The sequence below is a fragment of the Lepeophtheirus salmonis genome, chromosome 11, assembly GCF_016086655.4.
Source record: "Lepeophtheirus salmonis chromosome 11, UVic_Lsal_1.4, whole genome shotgun sequence".
Classification (NCBI taxonomy): Eukaryota; Metazoa; Arthropoda; class Copepoda; order Siphonostomatoida; family Caligidae; genus Lepeophtheirus; species Lepeophtheirus salmonis.
The window spans coordinates 4033328-4051009 of NC_052141.2; the positions used below are offsets into that span (position 1 = coordinate 4033328).

Below are 17682 nucleotides of genomic sequence, written 5' to 3' on the forward strand. Positions count from 1 at the left end.
TTAAATGAAGGACTCATAGTGCAATAATTGGATACTCCAGGGATAATCGATATATTAATCAGAACCGTCCTCAGGGGGTGGGCTGTAGTTCCCCTCCCCCTGATTAGGAAATTTTTGCTTTTGACTAGAAAAATTAATATTTGAATTTCTTTTTGAATAAATTAAATATAACTTTCCAAATTTTTATTCAAAAAAATTTATTTTTGAATATTTTTCTACCAAAAATTCATTTATGTATGGATTTTTGAAATTTTTTCAAAAAATTTAATTTTTTGGAATCATTTATGAAAATTTTTGAATTTTTTTCCCTAAAAATTTAATATGATAAATTTAATTTTTGAATTTTTTTTCTAAGAAATTAAACTTTTTGTGAATATCTGTGTATTTTTGAACTAATTTTCCAAAAAATTAATATTTGATTTTTTTCCAAAAAAAAATTGAATATTTGCAATTATTTACGAAAATTTTTCATTTTTGCATTTCTTACACAAAAAATCTAGGAACCAAGCACCCCCCCAAAAAAAAAAAAATATATATATATATATAATCCATTATTATTAATCCTGCGGACAGGGGTGTCATTGATGGTATCCTTTTTGACTATTTTAATATAAATAACTAAAATATAAGTATTCTGTGGCACATCATAAAGTTATAATCACATCAGATATATTAGTCATAAACACATAATAACCATGTAATTGTAATAGATCAAAATGAAATGATTGTATCAATGTATAGTTGATAATTGAAATGAACAATGTTGTAATTAAATAATGTATTTTCAAGCAAAGAAATTTTGAACGTCACCAATAAATAAAATTATTGTTATTTATACTAAGTTTAAAATGTCAAATTATATTCGTAAGAAATGATATTCGATCAAATTCAGCCTTTTTTTAAAAAGCACCCCCTCCCACCCAATATACAATCCTGAGGACGTCCCTTGGGATGTTACACTCCCCTTTGACTTGTTGTCAAATTTGTTGCAATTTGACAACGTTTTGTTCATTCTTTCCATCTTTTGTCTTCTAAGCATAATCTTATAGTATTAAATGAAAGAAAGGAACCTACTTGTCTCACTCAACGAGCCAGTTCAATGACATTACAATTATGAATCAACATGCTTTTAAAAAGTTTGAGACTAAAGGATAGGATATAGATCTCCGACCATCAATGTTAAATCATTGAGATATAGTTTTTAACTTTGAAAAGTACAAGCCCATTGCTGAAAAGTCAAGAAAATTGAGTAAAGTTAACTGAGATATATTCAGACGTCACACAGAAAATGTGTCACAACTTGAAATACTTCCCAATGCAATTGTGATAGATCAATGTGCGGAATCAATACATATATGATGTTATAATCAAGGCACTTGACATTGCTTGTCCATTAAGAAAAACAACAAAAGCCAAATCAATACCATAGTGGACAAAACAGCTTAACAGATGTACATCATATGAGAGATCCCAAGCCATGCAAAAAAAGGATGAATATCTTCGTATTCTTAAATTTATTAAATGTACAAAAATGAAACAAATGATTCATAATAAGTATTAAATTATCTATGATTTAGGATCAATTTCTGCTGCTGTGTAGTATGTAGGTATAGTTTTGTAGTATATGCATATTTGTACTATTTTCGAATGTATGTAAACAGCAATAAATTCTTAACTAACAAAAAAAAGTACTCTACCATAATATTAAATTCAAATTTCCTTATGCGTAAATGCATAATCTGTATATATATATAGACATACATGTAAATCCGGTGTGTTTTTTTAGCTGGCCTGTTAATTTGTAGTATAAAAAAGGAATTTTCTTTTCCTTAACAGTACTCATTATTATTTAATTTCTGAGTAGTGAACATTCTTTCCTAAATAGATTCACCTATATTCAAAACCTGTTTAAACGTTCGTGTGTGCTCAAAAAACAAACAAAAAAAGACTGAGCGTAATCCTGAGGATTTTTTGCGAAGATATAATTGTAAGTCCTTGTTGGAATCAGAGTAGAATTGGGGATCAACATCGGAGTAATTCAAGAGCAAATGGCATTGTTTATATCCTTTTCTCCTTCCTCTCTTATAACAGCTGATTGTAGCTGATCTAATGAAACGCCATGAGCATTATTCTTTCTCTCCTCCAAAACATTCTTTAAATTGATAGGGTTACCATGTTGGTTTTCGGGGTTTTTTTTTAACATGCCCATTCCAAACTGGATTTTCCCCTTTGGGTATGATACAGTTTGTTTGTGCGTGGGTTTTTTATGGGTGCCCACAGCGTTGGGACCAGAAGGCTGAAACTTTGCATGGGTGCCTCTATTAAACCTGGTCAGGCTAAGGGAATACCGATTATTGCGGGGGGTCATATAAGAGAAGCTTATTCTATACGGCAAAAGACAAAAAATGTTTTTTGGAGATCAAGAAGACTAGATAGGGGTTGAGTTATAAATAAAAAAGTGACTGGCGTCTCAAAAAACAACTATACGAATATGTACGTTTTATAAATTTATTCAAAATAAAAAAGTTATGAGCAAAAAAAGAAATCTGTAAATATTGGAGTTTACTTATTTTTCAGGTACAAAAAAATGGATTTCTAATAGAATATTGGGTTCGTAGATTAAATAAAGTTTGTAGACATTTATCTGGAAATTCATTTGTTTATAAATGTGAAAAATAATAATAATTGATGTTTAACAGAAATATTTTTCATTTACTGAATAATTTTTCATTTTTTTCCTTTTTTTCATCATACATCATTTTTCCATTTTTAAGAAGAAATGCCACAAAACCATGGATTTGTTCATAAAATTATAAACCTTAACATCAAACTATGTAGTATTTTTTATTTCCGGAACTTTTATTACAATATTTTTTCAAAATATTGAGGGATATTTTTTCGACCACATTATTCTGCATAAATAACTTTTTTGTTTTTCCAAGTACGAAAGAAATCTTGGTGGGTTTGTGTTCCTCATTACATTGCCAGTAATTTATATTTTCTGTCATAGCGTAGCTATACATTTGTAATTCCGTTCTACCCTAGCTATTTTTGAAACAGACACCAAAACTTTACAAGAAGAATCTGGTCACCCTGAATCTCACACTCTCTACGACATGTGTTCCTTCTCTTTTTGTTTCTACCCTTTAAGGGTCAAGACGTATAAATATAAATGAACAATAGTTAAATTAAAATTTAATAAACATGAGGGAAAATCCGTAGAAATGACGACACAGGGCAAGCTATCGTCCTTCTATACATGCTGCATTAGTGGAAACGTTGGACAAAATCGCAACCAATCTACTATGACGTCAATATTTTAATCCTTTAGTGGAAGTCAAACATCAATTAAGGCAGTCTGTCGATTCACAACTGGCTATTCCGATAGCAAATACCCAAATCAAGGGCCTGGAGGTAGTACAAAAATTATCATTGTAAGTGACATACACAAGAATTTCAGATTGTTTCTAATCCTTTGGGGGCCTATAGTAGATAAGCGACATTTATAGAAAGTTAACTTGATCCCTACCTCTGCCGATCTTTTAGATGAAATAACGAAGGCAAGACAAGCTATTTTTTTTTGGAAGCCATGGCCACTCACTGAGTAAAGGAATGGGAAAATTTCCATGTTTGTCTTCATGGAACCCTTCAATTCTGACGAAAATTCAAATGTTTTTTACTCGATACAATGTCTGAAAAAGAATGAAAAATCTCATTAAGAACGCTAGAAGGATACTTTCAGTCTCTTCATTTAAAGAACCCCTTAAAACATCAATCCTGGAGTAGGAATCAAAAGACTCGGCTATGAAGCCATTTATATTTGGTCTTTCATCAATCAAGGTGATGTTGATCTTTAAATCAAGCAAAAGTCTAATGCGAATGAAACCAAAAAGGGTTCAGGGTATCTAAATATACTTTTTGGGTAGACAACGCATAACAGGCCTTCGAACCCTAACCCTTCCTTAAGGTCAACACTCCGCCTAAGAATTTTATGGTACCTCCATAAGGTCATGAAATGCCTCCAAGAAAGGGATACAGAAGTACACCTCCTTGAGTTAACCCTCAATTAGTTATATTTTTGATTTTGAGACTTTAGATAAAGTAATTCAAAGACTTTCTGATAACTTTTTCCAGCGACTCAGAGAAGCTAGGACTATGTTTACACAATTGTGCAATTTTAATAAAAAGTAAATCTATGTTTAATATTTTGAATATGGTTATAAATCACAATTTTTATCTAAAGAACCTTCTTGTTCCTATGTGGGAGGCAATCTATGCTCTGAGGCTAAACAAGCAATGGATAACAAAGTTGTGGAAATGTTGTTTTCAGGAGCCATTGAGACAGTTACCAAAAGTGATTAGTCTCTTTTCTTCATTTTCAGAGTATTCATTGTTCCTAAGAAGGACAACTCTCGATGGGGAGTAACAACAAATATCAACACCTTTAATAATTTTATTCTAAATTTAAATAACAATCAGTTGATTCATTAAGATTTTGGCTAAACCAAGATTCCTTGTTTATGCTCTTTAGATCTGTTTGATATGACTTAATTTTGCAGGCCAATGCCTTTGTGCATGGCTTGGTCCCTTGTTATACACAATCCTTGGTTTCAAGGTCAATTTGAATAAGTGTTCTTGGATTGCAAGGACGCAATTTATTAATCTAGGGTTATTATGGGACTATGTGTCCATGACTCTTACCCTTCCTGAGGAGAAAGTGCAAAAGATCCAAGATCTTGCCACTAAATTCTGCCGCAGGAGAAGGTTGTCGATCCGAGACCTTCAATAAATAACTGTGCAAAAGATCCGAGATCTTGTTGCTAAATTCCGTGACTCCTCTACCCTTTACTGGCCTATCAAAGAACCGTAAATGAAAAATTGTTGACCTGGCTCGACTTGTGGGGGCAAGAGAAATGTTTTTGAAACTACGAGCTAAATAAATAATAATCTATTGATTATTTTACTCTAGTGGAACAAGGCAGGTTCGAAGTTGCTGTGCAATAAAATTTAGTAATCGTCAAAGATCGGACAAGATGAAATGAAGCCATTTTTCATTTCATCAGATTCCACAAGATCCTCAATTAAGAGTTGAATGGCTACGGGCAATTCGCCGTGAAAATCGTAGGCCATCACTGCACACCTATTTGTGTTCAAAACATTTTATAGAGTCGGACTTTATTCGTGATAGTGTTGTACAAAATCTTTGTCTCAAACAAGAAGTATTCCGTCAGTATTCCCAGGTATTGCGGATAGACTATGTCCTCCTAGTCCGAAAAACGCCGACTTAATGTTCGTCATACTCAGAATGAGAGAAAGACTAATAAAGAAATGCAATGCAATTCAGATGTGCCAGAATCAAATACAATTATTGAGGTAATGTAGTTGTCTATTTATATATATATATATATCTTAATATACATTGCATATGTATTCAAAAAATGATTAAGATAGGGAAGGATTTTTTGAGGGAGATATTAGACTAGTGATGGGACGATTTATTAGAATCGGAGAATCAAGTGCTTTTCCTGCAATCGGTATATTCATTCCATTTCCATCACCATTCACATTGGAGCTGGCACTGTCGGAACCCTATTCCCCCATGATATCAATAATGCTAATACAAGTGACAAAGCTCTAGAACCGATCAGATCTCCTCCTTACACTTGACGTTCTCCTGAGTTCAGGGCTCGCTTCTCTCTCTCTTGATTTTGCTATACAGTCTGGCTCTAAACTCTTCCTTTTCTTTAAGCCTCCGACATCCCACGGAACATCCCCCACATAGAAATTGAAGTGGCTCTTGAAAGCCGTAACAACCCCTTCCTTCCACATTTCCATACATTTTTCACTAGTGGGCTTCACCCATACCTTGCCTCCATTCTTGAATTCGGGCTTCATTTTTGCTTTCCAACGTTCTCCATATAGCGAATCTGCTTGCCCCACAATCGACAATGGTTAATAACTTTTAGCATCCGACGTGTTTAACGTCGACTGAAACTCTTTGTCAGTACTTTTCCACATATAATAACCCGCTCATGTTCCTCTTCTGTGCCGGGTAAATTGAATTACGCTCGCTGCACGATTTCACAACTCTCTCAACCAGATTTGGTGGAATATTTTTGACGGTTTCTTTAGGGAAGTGTAGAGTATTGTGTAGACTTCCATGATAGAGTTTTGTAAGTTTTATGTATTATTTCTTCTAAACCTTGTTCGCTTTTAAGCCAACTAACCATGCTTTGAGCACTAATGTTAAGTTGTCAGCTATGTTTTTCACTCATTCAATGTCCCATGTTGTCCTGTATTCCCTCGAAACATAGGCTAATAATGTCACTCTTCTCTTAACTAGCATTTCGGTGATTCCAGACACTTGGAGTTTCTTCTGTCCCTTCTTCATCGTTAGGATCCATGAATATACTGTTGCAGAATTGTTTTTTCTTATGATATCCTTGGCTCCCCATTTAATTGCCTGGTTGACACCCTTCACTACTGCATTTAATTCAGCAAAATTTACGTTAGTGCCATCTTTCTTTTTTCTTGTCTAAGCTCCATCTTCATTTTTTTCACACTCTTTTACTATCGCTACACCGTAAGCTATCGAACTTGCATCACACCACACTTCAAATGTCCACCCTCATGTTCCACGCACGGGTTCCGAGACTTGTATGTTTTTAGTAATATCCCGCAACATTTCAATGGAAGCGCCACCTATTTCCTCGTTGCGTGTTCCCTATCTGCGCACTCTCTTCAAAACACTTGAGGCTATTCTTATGCACCCGGCTACCGGAAAACTTTTCGCATCACAAAATCCTTTCCGCAACACTCATATCCAAATCCATTCCCCTGAGCCTGTTTACATCTCAGCTTACCATCCTCGGCCTTATATACTTTCAGACCTAACACATTTGTCTCTGATATCGTTTCATATCGCTTTGTTTCAAGTCCATATTTTTTCATGTTGACTCAATTTCTATGACATCCTCAGGATTTTCACAAACAATCTCAGTTTGGACGAGAAGGCTAACCTTATCCACTAGGACTTTTTTCATATATTCTAGTAACTCTGGAGAATCACTAAAGCATTACAAACCTTTAAATAATGGATGAGTAGCTGTTGCTAACAAGTGGATCTTATCCTTAAAAAGGTGTCCAAATCTTTTTTCGATTCAAGCTAACAAAGCCTCTACTAGAGGCTTGCAAAATTTAAGACTGGGCACATCATTATTTTCAGTTTTTTCTTCACCACTGAAAGTGTAGGCAAAATGTAGCCGAGAAATATATTCTTCTCACCTTGTAATATATCTATGGCAGCTGCAAAATCCTTCAAACAAAAAATGTATTCATTAATTATGTCTATCTCTGCTTTGGTGAAATACATCAATCCAAGATTGTCAAATTACTCATGAAGTTCATCACTACTTTTTTCAAGAGCTCTGCAAATGTCCAAAACACCGTCAAATTTTCCATTCCACCTTGTCTCATTTGGGACTCTCAGAAGTTTCCCTACAATATCTTTAATAGTTCCAGCTGCAATAATACTACGACTTTGTTTGTTCCAAAGTGATTGACATTTTCCAAAATCTTAGTAAACTAATTTTTTAAACACAGGATCTTTGAAAGCTGAATCTATGTCTTTCTGCGCTATCAAATACATACAGTGAGCAGCACATCTGAAATGATTTGGTAGGCGAAATTCTGAATCTTTTATAAAGTCAGCTGTTAATTCAAAAAATTGAATATCTTCATCCAGGAAATCATTTTCTTCTTCTTTTTCATCATCTTGGATTCCATAATTTTCAAAACACATAATGAAATTTCTTGTATTGTCGGTAATGATTCCTCCATCGCACTTATTTTGCAACCCATAGTCGAAAATAATAGTTTCTAAGGATTCGGCAATTTTATCGTGAGTGTGGTTGCCTTTTAATCTAGAGCATGCTAATACTGCTTGACCACGTGAAAATTCGGTTTTATCCAACGGCAAGCTACACCAATATAGCCTCACCTTGCAGCTGACCCAACAATCTGCTGTCAAAGAGAAACAGTTCATATTTGAGAAAGTTTGATTCATTTTTTCCTCCATGTTAATAAATTGATGATCAATATTTTTGATGAGTGTTTCATAAGAAAGGACATTTAAGCCTGGATAAATTTCTTGAATGAGTCTATTATAATGTTCATCCCTCACTAAAGTTGACGCCTGAGATGACTAGGATTTAACGATAAATTTAGTTATTAACGAATTTAAATAGTTTCGAGAGATGAGAGCTCTGGAACTTGAACATTTAGCTTTAAAAAAAATATTGAATTGAGGCATGAGATTATAAATATACTTTCAACTTTTTCTTCCCTTTATTGGATTGAATGATTTTTTCAAATTTTTCAGGGACTTTTGTACCATGGCGAGACTCTAAATGACGTTGTAAATTGAATTTCGATATCTTTCAGTCGGAGTTACCTCTTTCCCACATTTTCCAAATTTGCAACGGAATTTATGACTTTCTTTTTTTCAAGACGTAAAAAAGAAAAAAATTGTTCCAAGCTCCAATCATATTTCAAAGATTATTTTTCTGCTTCCATTTTTAATAGATTTTATCACGACTTTTTCAAAATCTCCTCGAATTATATCAAATTAATACCAAAATTTAACTGTATATATACGAGTTGTACTTTCAGAAGTGCAACACAAAAATTAGTTTTTTTTCACTGAGGGTGTGCTATTAATGTTAAAATTGATCACACCCTCGTTTAATTTTGTTCTAGATTGATATGTTCCACTAATGAAATACTTTGTAACAAAGAAGAATAATTATCCATATATTGCGTTTTTCCCTTTACGACTTTAGTTGAATTTGACCATATTTATTGGTAATTATTCTTTCCTTTTTACAAAGTACTTCATTACTACAATAAAACAGTGTATATGGTTTTGTTGGCGTCCTTGTGAAAGAATATTCTTGTATTTGTTTCCTCTGATGAATTGATGTATAACCATTTTAATTAATTGTCTCCTTTATTCACAAATTGATATAACCATATTATATATATTTAATGAAGAATGTATCCAGTACATACTCATCTTAATGTATAAGCTGTGTAGTTGCTTTTCTTTTCTTCTCAATGCCCAAGGATGTGTCAGGATTTTCATGGAAAATACGTCTAAAAATCAGTAGGGAAAACGCTTATATGAATTAGATTTTATTCTAATATCAGTTTTGTAAGATATTTTATAACCTTAAAACGATAATAAATAAATAAAATTATTATCTATTATTCAGACGAATGTATACATAAATATAAATCCTAAAAGAACATTCGTGCTTGATGATATCTAACGACAATTCTGCCAAATATTCAAATTACTATTATTAAATTGATAGAATTAACATTACCACAAGCAAATCAGATAATATTAAGTCCTGATGGGAAGTGGTTCCCAAGCGGTGTATCTTGAGGTAAGTTCAAGTGTGCCGTACGACTTATGATAATCAATATGATTGGTTTAATTAAAATAGGTGTATCAAGAAATGTATGTCTTTTAGTGTATATTGGGCACAACAAGTTTGGGAACCACTGTCTTGGGGGACATGTAATTACGAGGTATCGTGCAATTTCCCGATAATTAAGCCTCATAATTAGTTTGAGATTAAACAGAGGGTTCTCTAGTTTTTTTAACTTAGGCTTGCATAAGATTTTGAGATCTTATGTCAATTTTCAACATAAAAATATTAGAAAATCGTCTTTCAGTTGGTAAAATTCGTTTTACAAAAAAGAAAGATTTATCTTCCAACGGAATTTCCACACACGAAGGAGATGGGAGTGTCTCTGAGGGAACTGATGTCTGTCTGAGTCTTCATAGAGTGACCAGCTACATGAGAGACAAACTGACTAAACTTGGTTGATTCATTGTCGATATGAAGGCCAAAAGGCAAAGTTTAGCCAATTTGATTTGCACACAGCACAGCAACAAGACAAGAAAAATTTGGACCGTAGACTAGTCGAGAAACTCCATGAATGAGGTCTACTACACCTTCACGGTCGATGAGATTCCCCGCTAATGCCAGACTAAGTTCCCAGCCTCTGCGGTTATGCTGGGAATCGGGGCATCAGACAGGAAAAGAAGGCCCCCGTATTGGTTACCGAAAGGCCTGAAAATCGGGACCCAGGAGTACCAGGACGTCCTCAATGAGGTGGTTTTGCCCTGAGTGAAGTTTTACTACCCAGTCGGAAACTTTGTGTTCCAGCAGGACACTTCCCCGGGAACAAGACCAGGATCATGCAGCAATGTCTCGAGAATAATTTCCCCGATTTCTGGAAACCCGATTTGTGGCCTCCCTCCGCGTCGGACATGAATCCTCTCGACTATGGTATCTGAAGCTATGTCAAAAAATAGAGCTTGTGTCGCCCCCATCCCAGTGTTGACACCCTAAAGACCATCACCGAGATGCAGTAGGCGTCCATGTTCGAGGGCCACATCGTCAAGGTGTGTGCAGGTTTCAGGGGCAGGCTCGAGGCCATGGTGGTAGAAGAGAGCCATGTTCGAAAAGAGCATGTAAAATGGTAATTGTCAATTAACAGTATAAAATATAAATATCATACTGAGAGGTCCTCAAATGAGTTGATTGATTATATCTTTTGGTTCATTAATTAATTATTATTATATAAATTCATATGCAAAAAATATAACAGATAATGATGAAAACATTTTGCAATTATATTAGACCTTGTTTATATGATATATAAAGTATTTATTTAACTTTTATAATTATAATTAGATATTATATTATAAAAACTGTCTCGGTATATTAATTTTTCCTTTCAATACGAAGGAGTTTTTGGGAGTAAAAGTAAACTTACATAATATTATATATCTTAAATTTCAAAAGGTAACTAAAGGGTTTCTTTGATATATTATGTATCGATATAAATATTTATAATATGAAAATGTATTTATATAATATCTTATCCTTGTCAAAATACGAATTACGTCATCATGGAATAACTACCTACAATGAAAGCCTCCTAGCTCTCCGTTTGAAGTGATTGGAATCATTTTGTCGTGGTATATAATTAGGGGTGTCTGCAGGATTATATATATTATTGTTTTTTTTTGGCGGGGACTTGGTTTTTTGATTTAAAAAACAATAGAAAAAAAATTTAAAAAGTCCATAGCTATTCTAAAAAAAAAATACAAATCCACAGCTGTTTACAAAAAACTATTTTTTTGGAAAAAAAATAAAGAATCCATAGCAATTCACAAAAAATTGAATTTTTGGAAAAATATTAAAAAATTCATTACAATTTTTAAAAAATAAAATGTTTTCGAAAGAAACTCACAAATTAAATGTTCTCAAAAAAAATTCATAAGTTAACTTTTTCGAAAAAAAATCAAAAATTAAATTTCAAATATTAAATTTTTTTTCAAAAAAAAAAATTAAATAAAAAAATTAAATTTTGGAAATTTTTTCGAAAAAATTCAAAAATCCATAGATACTCACTAAAAATTTAATTTTTTGCAAACAAATGTCAAATATTGAATTTTTTGGACAAAAAATTTAAATACCCACAGTTGTTTACAAAAAAATTCAAAAATTCCCTAATTTTTTTACGGGGGAGGTGGGCCACAGCCCCTCCAGCCCACCCCCTGTGGACGACCCTGGTAATATATATATTATTTACAAGTTACTATTTAATTGTACTTCTCAAAATGTTTTATTTGATTATGATGATAACAGAAACCATTTTTAATAATCAATATATCATTATTTTTTAATAACTAGTAAAGGGTTACCTCGGGCCAAGGAGGGAGCATGAAATCACATTGACAATGGTTAATTCTCATAATGTTTAGATCGCTTCGGTGCAGGCGAGAGTTAGGGTATTCTTATAGGCATTATAATTATAGGAGGGATCTGTGTAAAGAAAAAACTAAGTTTACAGATTAGAAAAGTAAAAACGGTGAATGCGTGAGTTATTTCTTTTTTTTTCTTCTTCAATTTTTAATGAGTTGTAGGGGTTTTAACAAGTGATGGGACGATTTCAAAAAAAATTCAGATGCCGATTTCGATGCGATACTAGTAAATATTCCCGATTCTTTAACATTTTAAATAATAGTTGAAAAAGGCAATTTTGCTGTAATTTTCTAAGAATTAAAATTGATATACTATGTATTTGCCTTTTGACACTTTCGCTTTGCGACATTTTCACCTTGATACTTTTTTGTCTCGGATAATAATAGAAGGAATACTACTCTTCTTAGTTAGTTGTAGGGCTCTTACCCCCGACCAAATACCCCCCTCCCCCTCTCCTCTAACCCCGATCAATTACCTCTTTTAACCTCCAGGCCATCTACCCCCAGCATTTCACCCCCTATAACAATAAATAGCAACTATACGACCAAACATTCAACCTTTTAACAACCATACAAACGTAATTATTAATTTAACCAAGGAATCCTTGATTAAACTTAATGACGTAAATATTAGTGATGCTCATTATTATTAATTAATATTTCTCATCGAGATAATAATTATATGCATTATATAGACAACAAGCATTATATTTACTAAACTTATTCCCTTTATATAACAATTGCTGCACCGACTGCATGTGTTTAGAACACGTTTGTTCACGTTGAGTTTGTGTTAAATATATTTATTTTCAGTTTTTGAGCATTTTTATCATAAATTATTTTATTTTGATATTTTATAAAATCAAACGCCTCAAGTTATAAGTAGACATTATCTATATTTGTATCTTAGAAAAGTAATTATGGCCCCGACAGTGAGAGCTCCCATGGGAATGGTCAAGGACTCCTGTAACAGGAGTCCTTGGCTCTGCTTATCAGTTATCAAACTTATCATTATAATTGGAACGCGGAACAGAATGGAAATAATGGCTGAACACTAAATGCGGAACGAAAAAAAATGAACAGAACGTCAAAATAGCGGAACGCTTACATGCCTGCTATAAAGTACTCATCATGGAGAAAAGTATAAATCAATTAGTTTACCAACAATTAATTAACCTGTTATTTCGTAACAGCAAAACAATACTTTTTGTATTAATTAAGATATTATTTTAAATGTGGATTCTAATTTCTAATACTCTTAGAATAAATAGTAATACACAAGTATTAATTGAATCCAAGTGTAAAGGGAATTGTTATGGGGGATCTGATCGTAATCATACTCTTATTTTTGTTTTTGAGATTGTATTTGTTTTTTATGATTAAAAATTTTATTAATATAATAACTAAACATTTTCTTTGAAGACATTTCTTGGGTTACCTATAGCCTTTTAACATTTAAATAGTATATGAAGGTAGTCATATTTAAGTATATTCTGAAGTAGAACGGTTTGATTTTCAACTTTTTTTGAATTTTGATAACGGGTAGTGTGAAAAAGTTGTTATATGGTATGAAAAATACTTATGCAAAATTTACATTGTCCTACGAGGTCATCTTTAGATCGCGCATCTTGATCAAATTATGAAAAAAGGCAAAAAAATTCTTTACTCAGATAATTTAGTTACTAAAAATACATTTTTAGATATTTTACATAAAATAGTTTTGATGGATATTTGTCTAAACTATAAAAAATATACAAAAAATGTTTTTCTAAAATTGTCTTATGGAGCAAAAGAAGAGAAAAAAGTTAGGGAAATTTGAGGATCCAAGTAAAGCGTTCCTCATTTTTTTTATATATATATTTTCAGAAAGGAAAAATACATTTTTCATGTTATTTTCATTTTTTCCTGTGTAGGTTTATACTTTTAGAAAAAAACTTTTTTAATCTTCTTAAAATGTTGGAATAATGAATATTATCATTAATTAATGTAAATTAAATATTAATGCTGTATTTTAATCTTTATTAACGAAGTAAACAACTTTTATCTCATTTCAAACTTTGAACTAGATGTCCTACCTAAAGACGACATCCTAGGAAAATGAAAGTTTGCACATGGAATTTCCTTACCAAATCCCAACTTTTGCAACCTAGCCGTAATCGAAATTCAGAGTAAGTTGAAAAACAAACCGGCCTACTCTAGATCCCTTTAATAACATTGTAAGAGTCACCTTGAATTAAGAAAGAAAAGCATGCAATCACAACTTGGAGTGGTAATTAATCTTTTTCACATTGCCAGGGCCTTAATAAAATGAACAAATGTGTAATGTATTAATTTCGAGTTCTTTTGTACGACACTATTTTATTTATACATTTGTTTAATGAAACCACTCAAGATAAGGTGGGTACATATTATAATCTATTAACTTTTTTTAAATGATCAATAATGTTTAGCCAATTATTTATTTATATTTTAGAAGGAAAGGCGAGTTGTTATTTTCTAAAGTGTCTCCTCGATGATAGCTTTCCTGCTGCCCACGGGCCATGCACCACTCTATTTCGTTAAAAAAATCTTTAATGATTTAGAATCGTTTTTTATTTTGGTTATACAAGTTGTAACTTGTATAAGCAAATTATACAAGTTGTAGCCAAAAAATGAAATGAATCATTTTAAATACAAAATTTACAGTACTTGGGACGATGATAATGCAATTATTGAATATTCCATGGATGATGAACATATTAATGGTGTCATTTTTGACTATTTTAATACAAATGACTAAAATATGAGTATTCCGAGGTACATTATAAAGCCATCAGTTATATATTTCTCCTAAATACATAGTAACCATGTAATTGTAATAGATATAAAAATGAAATGATTCTATCAATGTATAGTTGGTAATTAGAATGATCTAGTTAAATAATGCATTTTAATGAGAGGGAAAAATTGCAACTTGTATAATTCTCTTATACAAGTTAGAACTTGTATACAATTAACAAAACAACTAAGTTGTAGAGAGCTGATTCGAGGGTGAATAATATTATTTATTGCGTGCATGATATTATAAAATAATAATATGGAAGTGTAGGCTACATAACTAGTTAGCTAGCTAGAAAGAGAAGTGAAGTTGATCGGCGAGGAGCTGGCGTGCTGGGAGTGGAGAGGGGAAGAAGCTTTCTACAGGGGGAGCAGTTGAAGGAAGAAAGGGTTTATTAATTAAAGTTGTATGGACCAAAGGCAGCGAAGGCGTGCGTTGTTAAGTTGAGAGAGAAAAAGGGAAGAGAAGAGAGTGAGAGAGAGAGAGAGAGGAAAAGAGAAGAAGAAGGATTCTTGTTGGATGGATGCGTTAGTAGTAGTTACAGAAAAGTAGGATTGTAAATCGACTAGTAATTAGGGAAAGCGCAGTGGATTACTAAAGTCGTAGACTCCAGGATCGCATTGGTGTAGTTTTAGAAGGAGCTAGAGACTAATAGTCAGTCAGAGGATAGAGGTGATTATTATACGAATATTAGAGTGTAGAGACTTGTTCTTCTCGCCCTCCGTTTATTTTTCGTCATGGACCGACCTGAGTTAAAGATTAATAAGAGTATTAGCATTGGGGGTAAGGGACTCACTTGGGATTGAAGGGTGTTGGACCTAAGATGAAAGAGGCCCGAGAAGAGAGAGTTTGCCCAGAATGAGATTCGGAAAGAGCTTTCAATTCCCGAGGAGAGCGGCTTGAGCCCCTTTGCGTGGGTCAAGGCGCTGTGTTGGGGAATTGGGATGATGATGGCGTATTTTGAGTTTGTTAATGAGTTAATTTGACTGTGATATCTGTTTAAAGGCAGGGAATTTAAGAAGTGATTGAGTAGAGCCTGTGAGCAGCGCAGAAGGAAACTTGATTTAGGAAAGTTAATTAGAGCTAGTCCTAGATATGCCACATTCCAACAACGAAACGTCAGGACCCGAGAAGGAGAGGAAATTATTCTTGGGGGGTCTGAATTACAGTACAACTGAGGATGGCCTTAAAAAGTATTTTGAAAAGTATGGAGAGTTAGTGGATATAGTCGTGATGCGCTTTCCTGATACGCGCCGGTCCAGAGGCTTTGGCTTTGTTACGTTCGCTCAAGTGGATCAGGCGGATGCCTGCTTTGAAGAGAGGCCTCACACCATTGACAGCACCACCATTGAAACTAAAAGAGCGACTCCCAAAGAAGAAATGGAATCCGCCGATGAGGGAAGTCAGCCCGAAGTGATGAGAAAACTCTTCATTGGAGGCCTCGACTACTCCACTGATGATGAGACGCTCAAAGCATTCTTTGAACAATTTGGGGAATTGGTGGACTGTGTTGTCATGAAGTTTAGAGATACAAAACGCTCTAGAGGCTTTGGATTCGTTACCTATGCACATTCAGATATGGTAGATACCTGTCAAGCCGCTAGACCTCACACCATTGATGGTGCCAAAGTAGAAACCAAGAGAGCAACTCCTCGAGAAGACGTCGCCAAACCTGAATCCTCGTCCTCTGTCAAGAAAATATTCATTGGGGGCTTAAAAGATGGAATTGAAGATGAAGACTTGAAGGACTATTTCTCAAAGTTTGGAAACGTCGTCAATGTGGAACAAATGAGAGAGAAGCCAACGAATAGAAAGAGAGGATTTGGATTTGTTGAGTTCGATGACTATGATCCTGTGGATAAAATTGTACTTATTGGAAAGCATTATCTCAACGATTGGCGTATTGATGTGAAGAAAGCAATCTCGCGTTCTGACTTGAACGGTGGTGGTGGCGGCGGCGGGGGTGGTGGCCGTAGAGAACCAGATAGAGGTCCAAGAGGTCGTGGACCTGGTGGTTCAAGAGGACAGCCCGCTCCATGGGGCAATTCTGGAGGAAATGGCTTTTCAGGGGGATATGACAACTATGGAAATGGGGGAGGAGGCAACGGCGGTGGCGGCGGATGGGGTAATAGTGGTGGAGGCCAGCCTAGTCCTTGGGCTTCATCCAATAACAATGGTGGAGGATGGGATGACCATCATGGAGGATGGGGCGGTGGAAATAATGGTTGGGGAGATAATTTTGGTAATAGAGGAAACTCAGGGGGGCCAATGAGGAATAGCATCGTTGGAAGTGGTCGAAATGCTCCTTATTCTATGGGTCGTGGAGGATTTGGAGGAGGAGGAGGAGGAGGTTACAATCGCAGTAGTGGAGGTGGTCGTTGGTAGACTAAAGGAGAAGGAGCCTTAGTTATCATTCTATGATATATATGTGGACATTTTTTTCATTTGTTTAATGCGTCATTCCAAGTAATTACGTTCAAATTTATGATACTTTTTTTTCATAAGTGTTAGAAATATTTTTCCAAAATAATTATCATATATTTATATATATATATCTCATTACTTGACTAGCATGCGACCTATCTTCTTCAGAGAATTTCGGTCAAGAGGGTTCCTCTTTCTTTCCTGTTTTGTTTTTTTTCTCCCCCAACCCCCCTTTTTAATGATAATTCAATTTTCATATTCCACATTATCTCTTTATATTCAGTGTATGAATTGATATTATTAATTATAATATTTATGCTTAGTGCATTATGTATATTGAAATACATAATAATTGAAACATGATCAAAGTCTTATTTTATTTACTTTATATTTTTAGTCCGATGGAGTTGCACTGATTTAAATATAAGTAAACATTGTAGTATTACAGTTACTCCATCTAATTTAGAAATTGTCGTTGATGTACCTATACATTGAGTATTTTTACCTCTCTAAGATCGACCAAGTCTCGAACCTACACACACTGAGTTCAATCGGATAATTTCTACCGAGTGAGTTGTCCATTGAGCTACGTCGT

General features: G+C 33.9%; 1 protein-coding gene across 1 annotated transcript; it reads left to right on the top strand.

The window, feature by feature from the left end:
• Positions 1 to 15103: 15103 nt before the first annotated feature.
• On the top strand, positions 15104 to 17450 carry LOC121125835 (uncharacterized). Its single transcript, XM_040721076.2, has 2 exons — positions 15104 to 15335; positions 15669 to 17450. The coding sequence occupies exon 2, from the start codon at positions 15759 to 15761 to the stop codon at positions 17046 to 17048; it is 1290 nt and encodes a 429-aa protein (XP_040577010.1). The 5' UTR covers positions 15104 to 15335; positions 15669 to 15758; the 3' UTR covers positions 17049 to 17450.
• Positions 17451 to 17682: the final 232 nt, after the last annotated feature.